Source organism: Dysidea avara, chromosome 4, assembly GCF_963678975.1.
Source record: "Dysidea avara chromosome 4, odDysAvar1.4, whole genome shotgun sequence".
Classification (NCBI taxonomy): Eukaryota; Metazoa; Porifera; class Demospongiae; order Dictyoceratida; family Dysideidae; genus Dysidea; species Dysidea avara.
The window spans coordinates 35,431,275-35,451,191 of NC_089275.1; the positions used below are offsets into that span (position 1 = coordinate 35,431,275).

At 37.4% G+C, this 19,917-nt stretch overlaps 1 protein-coding gene across 2 annotated transcripts in view; it reads right to left on the bottom strand.

Annotated features, from left to right (window-relative positions):
• Positions 1–19,917, bottom strand: part of LOC136254823 (uncharacterized) — a 22,565-nt gene continuing 2,648 nt past the window's right edge. Inside the window, exons 4-20 of one of the 2 annotated variants that reach the window (XM_066047580.1) lie at positions 19,812–19,844; positions 19,566–19,630; positions 19,426–19,506; positions 18,656–18,695; positions 17,239–17,304; positions 17,127–17,183; positions 10,432–10,550; positions 9,205–9,306; positions 7,916–7,992; positions 7,440–7,554; positions 6,969–7,010; positions 5,762–5,828; positions 3,557–3,676; positions 3,195–3,259; positions 3,053–3,133; positions 1,551–1,651; positions 1–379 (exon numbers count right to left, since the gene is read on the bottom strand). In XM_066047580.1, the coding sequence (XP_065903652.1) occupies positions 209–379; positions 1,551–1,651; positions 3,053–3,133; positions 3,195–3,259; positions 3,557–3,676; positions 5,762–5,828; positions 6,969–7,010; positions 7,440–7,554; positions 7,916–7,992; positions 9,205–9,306; positions 10,432–10,550; positions 17,127–17,183; positions 17,239–17,304; positions 18,656–18,695; positions 19,426–19,506; positions 19,566–19,630; positions 19,812–19,844 (1,402 nt within the window). In that variant the 3' untranslated portion in view covers positions 1–208. Of the gene's footprint in view, positions 380–1,550; positions 1,652–3,052; positions 3,134–3,194; positions 3,260–3,556; positions 3,677–5,761; positions 5,829–6,968; positions 7,011–7,439; positions 7,555–7,915; positions 7,993–9,204; positions 9,307–10,431; positions 10,551–17,126; positions 17,184–17,238; positions 17,305–18,655; positions 18,696–19,425; positions 19,507–19,565; positions 19,631–19,811; positions 19,851–19,917 lie in introns of both variants that reach the window. The other variant, XM_066047579.1, reaches the window with a different exon arrangement.

The window sequence follows — 19,917 nt, forward strand, 5'->3', positions numbered from 1 at the left end:
TAAATATTATTTTAATGTGAAATTTTCTACATGAATATGAACTAATATAAAAAATCACAATACACCCTACATATAAAAAACACTACAAACCACTTAATGATAATTCTTTACAGTAAAGATATGTACACATATACTAATACACAAACAATTAGTTACAATTTGATTACCACTACTATCTACATGTACAATAATTTAAGATGTAGTGTTGTTATCGTACTTTCTTGATACATGTTACAAACAGTGCACTGAGAAAGAAGTATAAAGCAGTCAATATGAATAGTACAATGTATCCTAGTCCATGTTCACAACTACTGTGGTTTAATGTGGACACAACAAGTCCTCCAATGAGAGTGGCAAATGTTTGTGGTAACACAAGAGCCTGTTAGGGACACACAAACGTAACATAATCATATTAAAAAATAATTTAGAAGTATATACATACATGAGATACGGTATGTACCACTCAAACACAACATCATCTCGAAAGAGTGCAAGCGATACTAGATAATTAAAGGGTGTGGCACCTGTTTCACTCACAAGTATTCATCCCAAGCAAAACAGTATGAATATTAGCAAGGAAAATGGGTACCACACCCTTTAATTAGCAAGTATTTTAATTGCTCGCATGCTTGCAAGACGATGTTGTGTTTGAGCGGTATGTACCGTAGTGTTTGCAAAGAACTGCGTATGTGCAATTCTAGTCAGGAAACAGCTGAACCTTAATTATCCGAACAGCCAGTACTGTTCAATTAGAGTATTTTAAGTGTACGCTTCATTAGAGTAATTGAAAAAACCTGTGAATAGTTGATAGGCTTCATGTACTGTTTGGTTATATAAACACGCTTCCCCCTGCATTAGTTTGATAATCAACTCTCTACTATATGCAGTTTCCTTTAGTTGACTTGTACATGTGTATGCCAGACAACCAAAGTCATGTAATGCGGCCCATCTTGTCACACACACAGTATGTACATGTATACTACTATAGGCCTAGTTTTTTTTTTTTTTTACTGAAGGCTGACATGTTCCTGTAAGTTACCATCATTATAGTAAAACTTGTTGTATGTAATGGTTTTCTGTATATTCATTGTATCTCCTCTAGTACAAGCAATTCCATTGTGTTCTACTCTCAAGTTTGTACACATGTACACAAATTAATAAATCAATTTTGTTTACCAAAGTCTATTCAGACCCAGAATAAAGAAGAAACTACTCTAATAGAACATACAGTTGGTGACAAACACTCTAATTGAACAGTCACTATACAATGGAGCTACAATTAGCAAACGATGAACAAGCCTAACATGTCACCCCTGAGTGAAAATGTCCTAGAGGGTGGATGTATTACTAAGTCATTTAATGCCTACCATATTGGGGCCTTAAAAGTTGGCTAAGCATGTGCAGTTATCTGACATTTGTTAAGATGGGATTGATGAGCTGTAGTTTATTACGTACATGCACACACATATGTGCATACATATGCTTTATGAAATACACACCTGTGTTACTATAGTGGGTCTGGTTATGCAGTACAACACTAACAAACTCACTTGGTGCCAGACTGCAATGTCCTTGGCATGATCTTGTTTGTTCTTCAACACGTCCATGAGTAAGGCAAAGTCCACCGACAGATACGTACCGAATCCAGCACCTGGATGATGGAGTAATAAAACTGTTTTTGAGCAAAAATTGTGGAGAGACTTTTAACCACAATGTACATAACATACACTATATATATATACATGCTAAGCAAAGCCTTGACACAGTATCGTCATCCCAGGAAGGATGGTAGGATACATGTACAGCATTAGGAGTAATTGCAGGAAATAATGTTGGCCTATGTGCATATGTGACGGTCTCAGCAAAAACCCGACTTGTTCGCACAAGCATGCGCATCGAGAAAATCAAAATTTAAAAATTATCCGTAAAATACAAAGAAAAAATATGAAGTTTTTATCGGGCCAGTGCTCAAAGTAGGAAGACTCACATTGATTAAAACTATATACCATCTTATTCGCCTGCTCACGGAGAGTTTGAAAATCTCTGTTTCGTTTCTGTAGCTCCAACGGTATGCGTGTCACGTGCATTTGTTTATGATGCAGTAAACGTAAACAAGATCGTCATCGTTTCTTCTACCAAACCACCTTCATATCCATATGCGCAAGTGACTACAGGGCTAACACTAATACCTTGGCTGATGTGCTGATCCATGCTGAACATTTTAAAGTAAAATGTTGTAGACTAATCCACATGGAAGTTATGGCTGCGAATGTAAGCGCCTGTAGTGTATAGTCGCTGTACAAATTGATTATCTTGCTCTTCCTCCTGTCTAGCGTTATAATTCCAAAACTACACACCACAGAAGGCTGAAACTTTGGTGATCCATTCCTAGTGTACATTGCAAATAATACTGAGTGAATTTAAAAAAAAAATAATTGTGTGAATAAGTCAGGTTTTTGCTGAGACGGTCACATATGTAAGTATGCAGGGCCTGAAATTATGTTCGGGAAATGATCTGACAAATCCTGCTATTTGGTCGGACATACTCATTAGTACAGTAGAAAAAAAATTCTTCAGACATTAGTCAAAAATGGTAGGAAAAATGGCAGATTTCTGACCATAATTTCAGTCTCTGTATATGGTACATGTATGCACACTGCTGAGAATGACTTTGTAAGCCAGGTTGTCTTGTTGAAAAGTGAACCAATTGAAATGATAGGCAAAACACATTGTGCAACGCATTGAATTTTTAATTAAAATTCAAGAGACCTGCAACCAGGATACATACAGAAACAGGTTGTACTTGCTGACCCCCATAGTACAGTGTATAATTATGTACAAACAAGTAAATTGTCTGTGCACGTGAAATGCATTGTGCCAAGAGTTCATAATATCCCTCCCTCTCTATATTATGAACTCTTGATTGTGCTGTATGCGGACATTATGTACATTTGCACAGTAATATGCTGTACTTAGCTTTGTGCAATTCATGTGTATGTACACGTACGCATGCACGCACGCATGCACTCACACACTACACACACAATCATACCAAACAACACAGCGGTGATGGCAGCAACAACAAAATAAGGAAGCCCAGCAGCTAGTCCAGCACCGACTGCCATTGAAAAAGCTACATATGAAAAACACCAGTACACTCAGCAGGCAAATATGTTGAGGTGGTAACAGTGTACCTGCTGTGATCACTAGCACTTTTCTTCTCTTCAGTTTGTCACTGGCTATTCCTCCAAGTACAGAGCTACAAAATGTACAGTAGTTACATACAGTAAGTATGTATTTTACAGTGATCAAACTATCAGTAAATGTTCATCTAGTTAAGTACTGCATGTGTCATGTAAGCACATCAATGAAGTGTTGGCTTAAAACATACACAAACTATTAATTAGGCTAGACATTGCATGTAGAGAATTTCTCTGCACATTTCAGGACAAACACTCACTCAGGCAGGGAACATAAGGTATACATACTGCAATAGGTTTAATGTGAAGATACATGATACTTGTAGACACAGTTGCACATTCATGTAATTACTCACAAGATTGCAGCTACTATCAACAAGGGCAGGAAGAGTATGGAGACTGCTGTGATGGGTGACATACAACTGCCACCATATTTGGGTAGAACAATCATATCCTCCACCCAGTACTGTAGGAACCTGCAGTCATTATAATACACATATCCAGTGCTAACATCATGCATAACAACAAGAGTATATAATAGTAACCAAGAGTATCGAACAGGTGTATTACCCCGTGATTGATTGCATAAAGTAACACAGATATTTCAGTAATTGTTCGTTTATATTGTCATTAATGGTTGCTGCATCTCAATTCAGCCACTAAACCAAGTGAAAACATGATAGCATTAAAGGGAAATGGCTAATGTTAAAAGTTGTGACACTGCCAAGTGGATCAAGGCGTGGCAACACTCTTGTTTCTGCAACCGTTGTTTTAGCGAGCTGGAGTTATCTTGGGTCCTTACTAGTACAATAATTGTTGAATACTTGATTGAATAACATGGAAAACTGCCTGTTACTATGTACGCATTTCAAATTACCATTTCGCATAAACGAACACTTATTGAAATATCTGTGTTACTTTATGCAATCATTAATCACGGGCTAATACCCCATTCAACACTCTTGGTTTCTATTTTATACTCTTGATAACAATAGTGGGATATGATAGCCTACACAATCTTCCTTCTTATATAATGACTATCTAATATGGTATATATAGCTCAAATGCAGTGTTGTTTCGCGAGAGTGTAAGTGATTAAAAAACTTGCTAACTAAAGGGTGTGGCACCTGTTTTGCTCACAAATATTCATCCCATATGAAATGGGATGAATTCTGGCAAGCAAAATGGGTGCCACGCCCTTTAGAATGCTCTGTACAGTTTGCATAAGGCTTCCCAAGTAACATGGCAAAACAGGTTAACTTTTACGTTGATGGAAATATTGTGGTCGTTAATTAATCTGTGGCTTATTACTGAATTTTTAGCACCTGTGCGCTAGGCAACAGGCACGCCCCTTGCTATTCTACAATCTTATGTTTAAAATAGAACTAGTCTGTCATTTTTCACCCAAAAAGCATAGGATGAGCTACTGTAGTAATTTTGTTAAAAAAGAGCGCTTACGATTTTTTGATAGCAACTTAGGGCAACAAATAGCATGGAAGTGAACAGAAAGATTGGTGGCAGTGTCAAACCAGAAGTTGAGTATTTGATGATTGGGAAGCTAAAAGACAAAAATAAAAATGCACAATAGTTTGTACTGTTTTATATAGTGTATCATAAAAGTATCAAGGCTCTAGTGTGTAAACTGTAAGATTAGTTCTAGTTTAAAGGGAAAACTATAACTCACATTCTACTGCAAATTAGCAGTTGGGTTTGGACTAAAGTGTGCTCGTGTGTTAGCTTACGTATATCCAGTAAGAAAGTACAGTATATTTGCCCAAACCATTTGTGAGTTATGGTAATTTCATGGGAGCTGCACGTGAACTGTACAGAGCACACTTAATTATTACTTTTCTAGTTGCTTGTACTCTCGCAAGATAATGTTGCATTTGAGTGGTACATAGTGTATTTGTCTAGTATACCTCACACATACTACACATGGCAGTGTGTACATGTACATGTAGCTTACTAAGACTACGCATGTGTAAATACAGTTACAGCACATAGAAGTACATAACAACAAATTGTTATCATGGTTTATGATAAGCATTCAGACTCTGGTCCAACCCAGACATCTACTGCTCCACCATTGGTGTAACATTGATTGGACCAATTAGCTCAAGTTTGAAGTGTATCAGCCACAAAGCTAGACTAATGCTGAGAAAAATGGAATAGAAGCCAAGAAGAAGTGCATGGGTCATTTTGTGTTCACACTGGGCCAATAGAGCACCATATTGCTTATCTTGAATACGCAGAAAAAAAAAAACAGGTCTATGGGAGTGCGTACACATATGAACATACTGTATGTATGTGTGTGGATGGAATTACATAATTTTACTCATCGCTTTTGAGTGTTTTATGATTTATTATTTTCCATACCTGGCAGATAGGTATACATACATACATATATACGTAGAGATGGATTACAAGTTTCAATTAGGGAATTTCGGTTTAGAGAGTACATACGTCTCTAATTAAAGGGCACTACTTATTACATAAACAGTCAATGCAGGTATAACATGACTTGTTTATACATCCACAATATATTAAACATGAGTACTCACCCTAGTGCAGTGCCCACTCCCATCTGCATCAGAAATCTGGTGAAGAACACCCAAAAGAAATCCCAGTCTGTGTGTGGTTGGAGTCATGAACAGTAACACATATTATTCTACTACAGTAGGACTTCGATTATCTGAACCCTCAATTATCCAAACAGTATAAGTGACTGCTCTATTAGAGTATTTCATCATTAGGTAAATGTTCTATTAGAGTAAGTGTATGTTTTATTAGAGTAATTGAACAGAACTCTGTATATAAATGAATGGGTTTCATTTATCCGAACAAATTCACTTATCTGAACACTTTTATGAACTAACTGACACACAGGTGTTCGGATAACGGAGGTCCTACTGTATTAAAGTACACACACATACCTGTATGTACACATGCACTAAATTAATGTACATGTGATTATGCTGTATGCCTGTATGCCCTCCAAGCCAGTGTGCATTTGTATGCTCCTGGATGAGCACATATAGTGTATATATGCATGTACAGCAATATTAGTACTCTGTACTTTCTACTGTAAATCAGGAAAATTTTGTCATCACAAATTTTCATGGTTGACCTTATTGACAAAAATTTAAATGACGAATTTTTACCATCATCCACGAAGAATGTTGGTTAAGGCATGATGCAGTACGGTTAAAATCCATCACACTTCAGCACAGTGGACATGCACTTGTGAGGAGCTTTGCATTGTCAGGTTGAGCAGTGAGCTTACAGGAAAGGCAGCAGCTATTGCTTTACACCGATTGATCCAGCACAGGTCCAACAGAGCTTCTGTAGTGTTCTGGTATCTAGCAGGTACAGATTTAGTGGCTATCTCTTTTGAACATACACGACCTTTGACACAATGCTGGACATCATTTCACTTCTATAGCTAGTTGTACTGTCTTTTAAATTCGCTGTAATAAATTTTCGTCGTTTATCAAAACAACGAAAATATGTTACGTACGTCAAAAATTCAATGTCAAAATTTTCCCAATTTATGGTACATTCAGTGTACATATACGCAGTACAACAATGTAAACCAATACATGTACAATACATGTACGTATGCACTGTACATTAAGCATAGGAAATCAGTACTCTGTACATACTGCATGCTGATATGCACACAATTATATGTGGGAATATAGATACTGTAGTGTGTCAATCATTGCTATGTACAGTAAATTGACAGTAACTAATTTACAGATCACTTACTCTTTAAGGGCTCAACATATGCTGCCAATACTGTAGTGAATTCTGTACACACATAAAGTAAGTCAATATTAATGCAAGTACGCATGTATGTACTGGTTATTATTTTAAGGTCAAATATACTGTACACTATGATACATACAGTACATGTATATGGTATGTATGACTACATGCATATTTGAATAGGCCAATGAAAAAGAAAATAGGGACTTTATTAAGCAAAGGTCAACTTTTTTGAAATGGGTTTGCATAAACAATAAATTAATACAAAAGTGTGAAAAGTATAACACTCGAATCATGCTCCAATTAAAAAATGACTCACGAGAAAGCCATGACTTCAAGCAAGCTCAACTGCATTTTATACTGCACAGTATACTTAAATATGTATCTAGATGCTATACACACAAACAGACAGACACGCAACACACGCATGTATACACACACGCACACACAACAGTGACAGACAGCACTTACTCAGTTTAGGAGGAGTTGTTAATATTTTTCTCTCAGTTACACTGAACACAGATATTCCCATACTACCACCAAACACTAACATGATGATGACAAATGCCCATACGAACCCTATGTCCTGTATCAACAGAAATGGCAGTTCATCTTATGTACACATGGTTAAGTGGAACTTCAGTTCTACGTTGTTGTTTAGTATTCAAGTGAGGTTTGCATTTGTGATACTACGATGTATGAATCACTCTACAGGCCAATAACCATGATATGCACGGAATTGCTCCTCACATAATGGAGGTTTGAATAACCAAAGTTCCACTGTAATCAGAGCCATGCACAACTGATAGCACATTTACTACACAGGGATACATGTACATATAGCATAGTACCAGTACAGAATGGATGGCATAACTTAATTCTTTGACAGACAAAAAATAACATGTACATACTAACATGCACACACACAGATACACAGCATTTCTTACCGGCACAAATGCTCCGGTCACGGCTGCAAACAGGCTACCCAACAACTGTAGTGCCCCCATGACACCAGAGGCAAATCCTACAAGATTACCATACAGCAGATAGAAATATGTAATGGTCTCATTTCTTGTAGTACTGTATTAGCAAATTAACTATTGTAGGATGATCAACCATTAAACACTACATATTGGAGTTTCCTATCCACACGGATGCCTGACCAACTTTCAAACTCTTTTAGAAGGTATAAAACAACATGTAGCACCACACGTGTATGTACTCCTGTACATGGTAATATCAAGAGTATATACACCCTGCAATAGAAACCAAGAGTGTCAAACGGTGCATTTGCCCACGATTAATGATTGCATAAAATAACAAGGATATTTCAGTAATTGTTCGTTTACGCGAAATGGTAATTTGAAATGCGTACGTGGCAACGGATCTTTGTTCGCCAGGTATTCAACAGTTATTGAACAAAGAAAGTGTAGTGAGGACCCAAGATAACTCCAGCTCGCTAAAACAACGGTTGCAGAAACAAGTGTGTTGCCATGCGGATCAACTTGGCAGTGCCAAAACTTTAACATTAGCCATTTCCCTTTAATGATAGCTATCATGTTTTCATTCACAAACACACACATGCGTGTGGTTTAGTGACTGAAACAGCAACCTGTAACAGCAATATAAATGAACAATTACTGAAATATCTGTGTGTTCATGCAATCATTAATCATGAAGTAATATACCCATTCGATACTCTTGGTTACTATTACTGTATATACAACTGTTGGTAATATCAAGAGTATAAATAAGAGAACTAGGAGAGTGTCTACAACACACTACAGAACCTCTACAAATGATTCTGTGTACTGTAATTCAAATGGATATTCTTCCTGCAAAAGTCTATAGGTGAAGGTTATTTTAACCATCACATTTCTTTGTTCTGTCAGTGTTTACATGTTAACACATCTGATGGAATCCTTTTGACTTACATTTACACAGAATTATTGGTAGAGGCCCTATACTGTGTTGAGACACTCTCCTCTCCTTTATTACTAACTCATGGTAATATAGTAACCTGTACTTCAATGGTAGTAGAGACTTACAGTAAACACCACAAACACACACACACACACATGAACAAACACACTAACACACAAACACACTCACGTACACACTCACGTACGCACGCACGCACACACACACACACACAAACAAACATACGTACTACTCACACTATACACACATAAACTACACATACACACATGCACGTACGCACACACTACACACAGACCTCTCAGTGAAGGATGGGTCATATCAGCTACTAGTCCACTGTATGGCATAGTGGCACAGGTATAGCTCCCCATACCCAGTAGGTAGAATGTGATGTATAATCCTAACACAAAGATAACACAAGTAGGAACTACAATGATGTACTAGGGGTAGGGCTGAAACAGATATCAGTATTATCCGGATATCCAGATAATAATTTACTATCCGGATAGTACTTTGAAGCCAAGCGGATAGTAATAACTTAAAGCCATTTATCTGTCCAACTTTCACATCACTAGATGAATCAATTTTCATCATGGAGAGTTAGCTAAGCTAGATTATGTGAAGTTAACAGCAGCCTGGTAAGTTAATCAGCTTGCTCGCGACCACGCCCATCGCTAAATTACGAAGCGAGGCTGTGAATGTTGCTGAAGAAGTTGTAACAGAATAGTTATTGCCTTATAAAGAGTTCTTTACGACTAGTTGTACCTGGAAAAGGTCTTGTAGCAACTGCTACATCTTGTATTCATGTTTTCTCCAGCTGCCAATCTTGTTACAGACGGTGCAAAGTAACACTGTAACATTTAATACCACAAACCTTTTGCTATCATGTTAATGTTTGTTTGCTTCTAGTACTAGTAAAACAAGGATGTTTACAATAAACCATAAAATGTTTCTATAGCAAGTGATGATGTCACTATCCGTAGGATATCCGGATAGGTTTTGTTCAGGATATCCGGATAGTAAAAGTTGCTATCCGTTTCAGCCCTAACTAGGGGTGGGAAATATTTCAATAATATCAAGAAATTCAATGATATCGATGTGCAAAAATGATATAAAGATACACTGTAACAAGCACAATGTGTTATAGTTGCTGTTAACTTGGTAAGTATGATGCAACATATTGTACAAAAAACATCATGGGTAAAGCTCAGGCATACAATACTAGGTATTGACAACCAGCTACTATACAATAAATCAGCATTCTTGGAATTTGAAAACAAATTGAACAGGCAGGTCAGTTGATATGGACTAGGTATGAGTTATTCAAAAGACATATCACAATATTAGTAGCTATCGAGATAATGTGCCAAAAGATTACTGACATTTGTTTTTGAAGATATCGCCCACCTCTATGATGTACGTACTTATGATGTACTGTACACACAACACAATGAAGATATACATGTACTGCACTAATGGCGTATTAAAGCACATCACCACATTTACTCTATTACAGTATGCTCACCTAGTTTACCACTGTGGTAGTCTTTAGTGGTCACTGAGTCATCACTGAAGTTACACCTCCTCTTCATTAGAGCATGAGCATTATAACACTCTGTCTTGTTAGACTCCTTGTTCACATTACTATAAACAGCACAGAATAGTACAGGTGTAATATGTTGAGGATATGTACAGTCATATATATGCACACAAAATATACTGTACAGCAGGGTTTTAGCAAAAAGAAGACCGCTCATGATGCTACCATTGCAAGATGTAGTTCAGGAAACAGCCGGTTCTTTAGACTCGTAACTCCCTGTTTTCAGTTAAGGATTGTGAAAAGACAGCATGCTTCCCAAGCCCAGGAATGGGACTATATCAGTTCTTTTGATTGCTGTTTAGATTGGCAGAGGCACCAGCATTGTTTCAGAGGTTGATGGACAAAATCCCTAGAGACTTACCATAGTCCACTTACATTGAAGATATACTAACGTTCTTCTCAAATCCTGTACAGAACAAAGAACACTTGCTTTAGGTCTTACATCGGCTCCAAGAGGCTAGTCTAACACTTTATGATAAGAAGTGTCATGTTGGATTATCTCATCTGGGTCATGTCTCTGGTATGATTAGGCCCCAGGAAAACCCGAGCCATTGTTGAGTGGCCACATCCCACAAGTGTTGCAACAGTTTGACTATTTATAGGACTTGCTAGCTCCATATTAGAGATGTATAACTTTTGACTGGAACCAAGATACGTACGTATTTACCATTACTCCTACATTATATCCATACCACACTGCAAAACACACATACTGTACATGTACTGGCATTTTCTCTTTTCAGCTAATGTTTGGTCATCAACCAAAACTACCTGAGAACTCTATTGATGCATTTGACACCAACTCCTATCAAGCTCATTTATGTGCAAAGTTAGTAGAGTTATAGGATCTTGGTATCTTGAATTCAGTGGCAACTGTACACAGGCAGCAACGAAGTTACTTGTCTGGTAAACTATGTCCATACCGGGAAGGTCATTGGAAAGAAATAAAGAACAACATCTATCTCTAATGATTACCAGTCAATGTTTCAACCGACTAAGACATCACCTCCATCCTGCCCCAGATGAAGCAAACCTCACAGGTAATAACCAGACTATTGACATTGAAGTGATTGAACATGTGATTGCTCCAGACACTACTCCTCCTTCTTGATGACATCCTCACCAAGATAGGAACTCTCTTGATAGAGTACAATACTAAGCTTGGGTTGAGATTCTCAAGGAGTAGATTATGTACCACATGCTTGATTGTAACACATGCAGCACATGCATACATGATGTAACATTAAGTTGCATGACATAGTTCAGTCTACAACACAATCAGTTGTAGTAGCACATGTACTATTATAAGTCTTGTGTCAAATTATGTCACGAAATAAAATTGCCATGGGACTCTAACAGTTCTGCTGTACTTTAATATTGGAGTTCTTGCTTGAGTATCTGATGCACCCAGCTTACGTACAAGGGGTTTCAACATGAGTTATAACTAAAATTGTATTATTGCATATTTTTGAATATCTGTACTGTATTTTTTCTCAAAAGTGATATTGGTTTCTTAAAACAGGTCACCCAAGATGGCATACGTAGAGCATGAACATTGCTGAAGATGATACACCAGGCACATCAGAAACTGATAAAGGTGGCGATGTAAGTGTGACGATCAAGAGATGCTATGATTCGGGGTGGAAGGGTCAATATTGCTGTGTTCCCTTGTGTTGTCACACATTTCGTGAATCAGCCAGACTTGGTAGTGAGATATTCTCTTTTCATTCGTTCCCAAATATGTCTACAGACAAAGAAAGGGATCAAGAATGGATTGTTAAGATTCAATGAGCAGACTTTGTGATCAATACAAACATCAAAGTATGTTCTGAGCATATCAAATCAGAGGATTTTTTTAGTGGTGGAGAAAATCCACAAGCCGCTAGGTGTATGTTGAAGATGATAGCTGTTCCTTCACTATTTCCTTGCAGTGTCAGCAAAGAGTGCACAATTATCACATCTCAAAGAGCAGCTTTAGTACTAGAGATTGATTCTAACAAGGAGAGTGCTAGTTCTGGACCATCCTTAAATGAATTCTGTGAAATTGATGCAGAGTATATTGATTGCAATTCAGCTGATTATTTGAAAGCTAAAGTGGCAGAGTTGTGTGATCACCTAGTAGCTAAATCACAAACCTAAGTATGAGAAATCACTATTCCGGCTTGCAAGGAAGACAATGGCTTAGTTTCTTTTTATGCTGACCTCCTGGACTATGATACTCTTTCAACTCTTTACAAGACCATTTTTGAATTTGATACAAAAATTATAAGGCAGTGGTGAGGTGGAGGATCAAAGGAGACTTACCATGCAGTAGAGACTACAAACTGCCCTTGTTCGAGCAACTATTCCTTACACTAGTAAGACTTCGGTTTGGTGACCCTGAGCTAAATCTATAGCCATCAGGTTTGGCATGTCACAGTCACAATCATTGCAACATGGGTTTGAAACGTTATCCACCATGGCAAATACGTAGTTCAGAAGTTTATGCCAGTAGCTTTCAAAGAGCAATAACCAAACACCAGACTTGTAATTGATTGTACAGAACTTGACATTGAACACTCTTCTTCTTTGGGTACACAAGCTACAACCTTTTCACCTTAGAAGGCGATGAGATTATGGCTGATAAAGGATGTGATATTCAAGATTTATTAGCATCACTTGGAGTGAAGTTAAACATAATAACCAGTTTTCCAGTGAAGATGTTTTATGTACAAAGAAAATTGCAAAATTACAAATACATGTCAAGAGAGTCTTAGGGTGAATCAAAGGATTTTGTATCTTATGATCACCAATATGTGCCACCATGTGGGACTCCATCAATGAAGTAATTTATGTTTGTGCCATGTTATATGATTAGTCCTCCTCTTGTTTGCTAGAATATGTACAGTCCTCCTGCACAGCAGGATCCCCCCTTGATTTTCCCACCACCTTGATTATTTAGTTGATTATTATATTATTATTTGTATTTGGAAGTCTCCATGAAAATAGCAATACAAGGGTTTGGTAGAATCAAAATGATCACATCCATTGTACAAGAATTACGATACAATAAAAGAATTGTACTGGGCACAAAACTCATCACAAGACAGTGAAACAAATAGCCCACCTTTCATTTTGAAACAGGCGGTGGTTGGGAAGGACATTATTTTCTGGCAAAAAAATTCCAACAGCATATATGAGTATCAGTAATTTTGTTCTTAAGACCAATGGCCATTAGTTGAATTTCTAAATCACCATCCAATTCATTGTCTCATAGTACCGTTAATACAGTGCACTATGTTCTTAGTTATTGTTTAATAGGTAGTTTACATAATAGACCAAAGTGCTATACTGTCAACTTAACGAGATTGTTTGCTTCCAGTCCACTTGTGAAAAGGAACCTTCTGATTGAATAAGCGAAAATTCGACATGGTCAAAAGGTTCAGTTGTCTAAGGTGCTACTTCATCACCACTACTGGATAATGGTATCAATCCAGCTTGATGGGCAATTGCATGATAAAGGAAATTGCCATCTCGTCTTACTGCGTTTCAAATTCAGTAAAATGTTTTTCATGGTTTGAAATGCTGGTGATGGCTTGGAATACATAGCCACAAACTGCAGCAGATCATCACAATCAGAAGACTGTTTTGTCAAACTGATTCAAGGCTCTGGTTACAATTCCTCGGTGGCCTTAGCTTTTCTAGATCTGTACCAAAGTCTTGCTTTCTTGAATCTTGTTCAATATGCCGCACACTAGTACTATGCATGACAAGGCTCAGATTAGGGTTACTAGTTTCCAAGTTAAGTAAAACCTCTCTGTCCATAGATGTCTTTTTGGTTAGGCTATTCTGAGACAAAGCACATGGAGAAATGGTAATGTAAAGTATTGGCAAAAATTTGTTGAAATAAAAATTCTTTACTTTTACCAGTGCTTTATCCATAAATGGTTTGTCATACTCGATCCTTTGAACAAAAGGCTCTCCTACCGGTGACCAAAGCAAGTGATATGCATTAGAGTTTGCACTTGATAAAAGTATATGATAGTTCAGTATATAATTTTGTTCAGTTATGTATATGATCTACATTAACTAAACAAAATCCACTGATATTCTTAAATGCAACTGTGACTGTTCGTCTCTCATACACATAAGGACATTTGATCTCTAAACACTCCTTACTATGGCTTGCCTTGCTTAAGTCAGTTACAATAGTACCCAAGCTGGCTGCTAGCCAAAGGAATGCTTTGTCAACACAAAGCCCACATAATTCAACTTGCAAAAACTTTCCTATGGATTTTTGATAATTTGCATAGCTGGACTGGCTTTCATTCTTTCTTCCATAGGAAATTGCTAGTTTATTTATTAAGGCTTTACAGCACTGGTGCTAAACAGAGGAGGTTGGTCACGCGTCATAGCCGTATGACGTATTGATGCGTGTTATTGCACAACCAAAAATGGCATTTGAAATAGGTGTTGGCATTTTCTTCCCTTTATATCACATCCACGTGAAGTGTTCATGATGTAGCCTTTGTTTCTTGGCTAAGAAAGCCACACAACATGCTTCATGGCTGAAAGAAGGGCATTAGGAGCCATAATTTATTGATACTAATCTGTGCATTAGAATACTTTATATCGATACTGAGGTGTTGGGGTTGAATGGGTAGAACTTTTCTTGAGATCACGAGATGTTTGATGACGTGTGACCAACCTCCTCTGGGTGCTGAAGGTGTATTGATAGATGTGACAAAAAGTACAGCAAAACTATTAGAGTCCCCCAAATAGCCGCAGCCATTTTATTTCATGATGTAAGTTGGCATAAAGCTTATTGATGAACTATTGTATTGTTGATTGAACTGATCTGTGATTGAATCATGTATTACAGGCTGAAGCTTCAAATCTTTTTGCTTGGTTGCAAAGCAATAAATAATTATTTGATGAATACATTCCTTCTTTGTTGCTCCAGTGGTTTGGAGTAAACATAACATTCCAGTCATCTGGAAAGGTGGTAAACAAACAGACTTGCGTCTTTCGTTGACAAATGAATTGCAAGGGTAAAACTTACCAACAAGACTAGCACAAAAGACAGTTATGACCTGTTGTTTATCATTGGGCACAGCAACTTCTACCTTTCTCCTGAATAGTTCAATAGGCCCTCCAGATACTTTATTATTGAAGCTTCTTGTTGTGGGCCCTCACCACACACCAAAACCATTGTAGTTACAACAATCTCACCTAATTCAGCAAAGTTTCTATTCTTACTAAGCCTTTTAACCTTTTTGATCCTGACAAGGAACTCCTTGCTGCATTGCTCAATTGCTGCCATATTTCATCGTCAATAGCATATTTGTCATCTGGGCTTGTTACATACCATATTCTTTCCTCTGCTTCATTTGCCATTGGTGCCAATATTTTGGTGGCTCATTCAACACTGTCATTAGCTGCATTTATGGCACTACTTTAGACAATGATCCATTAAGCTTGCTTGATATCTTAGCATGCGATGACATGTGTAGTAGCTATGTGTGCTGGTAGCAGAAGTACAATAGTTATCTTGTAATCAATTGCAGTAGTTAACATAAATACAGTATAACTGGTGAACAAACACATACTGCATCAAAAAAAAAGAATGACACCAGACAATCATATTGGTTTTCCATCTGGACACATGTCCCAACCATCGATTACCAAAGGGTGAAGTGGTCATCACGCTTTGTTTTCAGTTTAGTCCATACTTACACAGCAATACAAACAAAGAAGAGAAGTGCCACTGCAATCAATACAGTCACTACAGAAAATACGGACGATTCCCATTATAAACGTGATAAGCATATAGTGATAGTTAGCCACAGTGAAGCCATTTGATAGTACCACGAATGGACACGTTGCACTGCCGATGAATACAAGTAGGACACAAAAGAGGACAAAAGGTAAGTCCATGATGCATGCATTGTATGTACGTATGTCAAAAGGTGCCCATGTGTTGTATTTGAAAATTTCTCAGCATTTTTGTACTTACAAAATCAGTACACTATTAGGGTAATATATTCCTGTCAGGCTGTAGCAACGTGACACAGAAAAAATCAAGTCCACAGCATCAGTCATTATTGAGTTACAATAGACTGGTCTGAAGGCATCAGTCAGTTAATTGCAATCAGTCAGTCAGTCAGTCAGCTGAAAATGTCACTAAAATGAAACTTTTAAAAAAATCGTAGCAGCCTATTGGAAGTATTTCGGTGTACTTTTTGCTGGATTATACCTAACCAATACTGCTAAGGCACCTTGAAGGTATTGTGAGGCTGGTATCTGGTCAATACTATTTGTGAGAAAGTGAAAATCTTAATGATCCCTAATATACACTACTAAATACACTGTATGTTGATTTACACTATTACGTAAATGGCCCACATTTGTCAACGTGGACACAAATTCAGTAAAACCACTGTATTAAGGACACCTTGGGACCAACCAAGTGTCCTGATTATCAAAGTGTCCTGATTTTCCAGGTCAGTTTACATGTTGAGGGACACTTTGGCACCACAACTACATAAGTGTCCTGACTTATACAGGTGTTCTCATTTTCCAGTGTCCTGATTAACAAATTCCACTGTTTATGAATGCACACACAGACATATACAAATCACCTTTCTAATACTGATTCATCATGGGGGCCAACTAATGCACATCCTAATAGAAACAAGCTGTAAATAGGAACAACACTAAACTGCCATATAAGGTAACATTTTTGCTACTTACATAACTAATCCAGTACCTACTACCATAAATGGTCGTCTCCTACCATATCGAAACCTCAACCTGTCCCTATATACAGAGTAACAACACATGTACACTGTTAATTTAAACTGCATACTCCAGCACAATATTTCACATACTATATACATACAGAGAGAATTAGAGAATATGCATATGTGACCATCTCAGCGAAAACCCGTCTGTAATAGTTCGCACAACTTCCGAATTTTCTCAGCATTATCTGTGTTGTCCAAGGAATGGTTCACCAAAGTGTCGGTCGATTATGGTGAGTAGATTTGGAATTGCAGCGCTAGATAGTAGGAAGAGCAAGGAAATTGATTTGTACAGTGACTATACTAAAAATAAAGTACAGGCGCTTACATTTGCAGCCATAACTTCAGTTTTGGATTAGTCTACAAAGTTGGGATTCGGCTTACAATGTTCACCATGGATTAGCAATATAGTAGCTTTAGCCCTACAGTCACTTGCGCATACATGATAGGTGTACGAAAGTGGTTCTACCAAAAAACGGCAAACATTTTGTAGACGTCTACTGCATTGTAAACAAACGTATGTGACACATAAGCCATTGGGGCTACAGAAACGAAACAAAGATTTTTTCAAACTCCCCATAAGTAGGCGAATAAGATGGTACAGTAGACCCTCGGTTATCCGAACCCCTTTGTTCTCAGGCAATGATAAAAGTGTTCGGATAAGTGAATAGTTTGGATAATTGAAGCCCATACATTTATATACAGAGCTCCATTGAAATACTCTAATAGAACGCACACCTATACTCAAAATACTCTAATAGAACGCACACCTATACTCAAAATACTCTAATAGAACAGTCATTTTCAATTCCGGATAATCGAGGTTCCGGATAAACGGGGGCCGGATAACCGAGGGTCTACTGTATATAGGTTTAATCAATTTAAGACTTCCCTTCCTGCTCGATTAAAACTTGCATAAAATGTTCTTTGTAACACACATAATTTCACCAATTTTTAAATAAAATTTCATTTTTCTCAAAATGCGAACTAGACTGATTTTCGCACATATACACTTGTATCTAGAGTAGGGAGAATCTACATATTAGAAAATGTTTGCCTTTCTATCTACTGTACTTGCAGTAAGATTGCAGAGTGCATACATGCACATACACAAGCAAGTCTTGTGTGATACATGTACAGGCATACATGTATTTAGAATGTTCCCAAAGGACTGTAGAATGTACAGAATATACAGTGTATAAAAACTTGACTATATGCAAAATATCAGGGAGTCGCACACACACACACACACACACACACTACACACACACACTACACACACTACATACACTACACACACACACTACACACACACACACTACACTACACACACACTACACACACAATGTTGTGTTATAACAACTTACGAGGCCAATCCAACAGCAGGACTAACCAACAGAGTAAGCACTAATTAAAAAATGATATATAGTATTATGTGTTTACACAAAAATATACATAGAATTAAGTTTAGGTGTCTACCCCACTGTACTGTATGTATGCTACGTATATTGCATACCATAAGGTGTTTGAGTATGCAATATAGCATACAGTGTACAGTACGTACAGTACCGATAATATATACTAAGGGCCATGCACCTGTGTACATGTGGGACAAAAATTATGGGATATGACTAAAACATGAAACAGACTCATTCATACTGTATAGCATAGAAATCAAAGGCTTTGTAAATTAGATCAACCAGTGGTAGACAGTTATTATGCAACCATAATACACTAACTGTCCATTGGAAAAGCATTATCATACTTCATATCATACTTATGCCACAGCATGCTTCATAACTTTTTTGTTTTGTCACAATTAACAAGGTGGTTTTGGAGTCCATTTGATGGGCTTCCTAATAGTGCAAATTTGAAATTCATAACTTATTGTGTTGGCAAGTTATAAAGGTTCACCAAAAATACGATTTACATGTACATCCCAACTATGCTACCAAGCACCTTGCACAAGCCTCTGAACGCGATTATTTGTTAAGGTGGACACATACAGTACAAGTTGGTGTTACTGTATTAAAAAGTGATGTTACTTGGAGATTGGTGTTACTTGGTAATATGGTAGTATGGTAGCCCTTAGGTAGCTACACAGTGCTCCCAGTAAACACATACACTACATACGTACATCCTCCACCAGCAACTAAGAAGCCAAGATCTTTAGCCTTCGCACCATCACCAACAAACGCTCTCAATTGGGCAGGAACAACTGCAGGACACACACACACATCATGACGTGTTACACAGATACGTAATCTTATTAATTACTTTGTAGTGACAAGAAGAGGTACATGTAGAATGTGCCAAACCATCCAATGTTGAGTACAACCAGTCTGTATTGAAAACAGTTAACACACAATAAAGAAATATTCTGTAATCTTTATTTATACATGCTTGTCTTTGTGTGTACATGTTCTATTTCTATGGAAATGTACACACAATTACAGTACATGTTTACACACATACACACATGTATGTTGCGACACTGACACAGCCACACACATGCATACAAACCTCCATCTTGATAGTAGTGGAGGAGCTTCATCACTTTCATTGTATAAGTATGTAAATAAGAAGTCACATGAATTAACACCAAGATCAATGGAAAGCATTTACACTT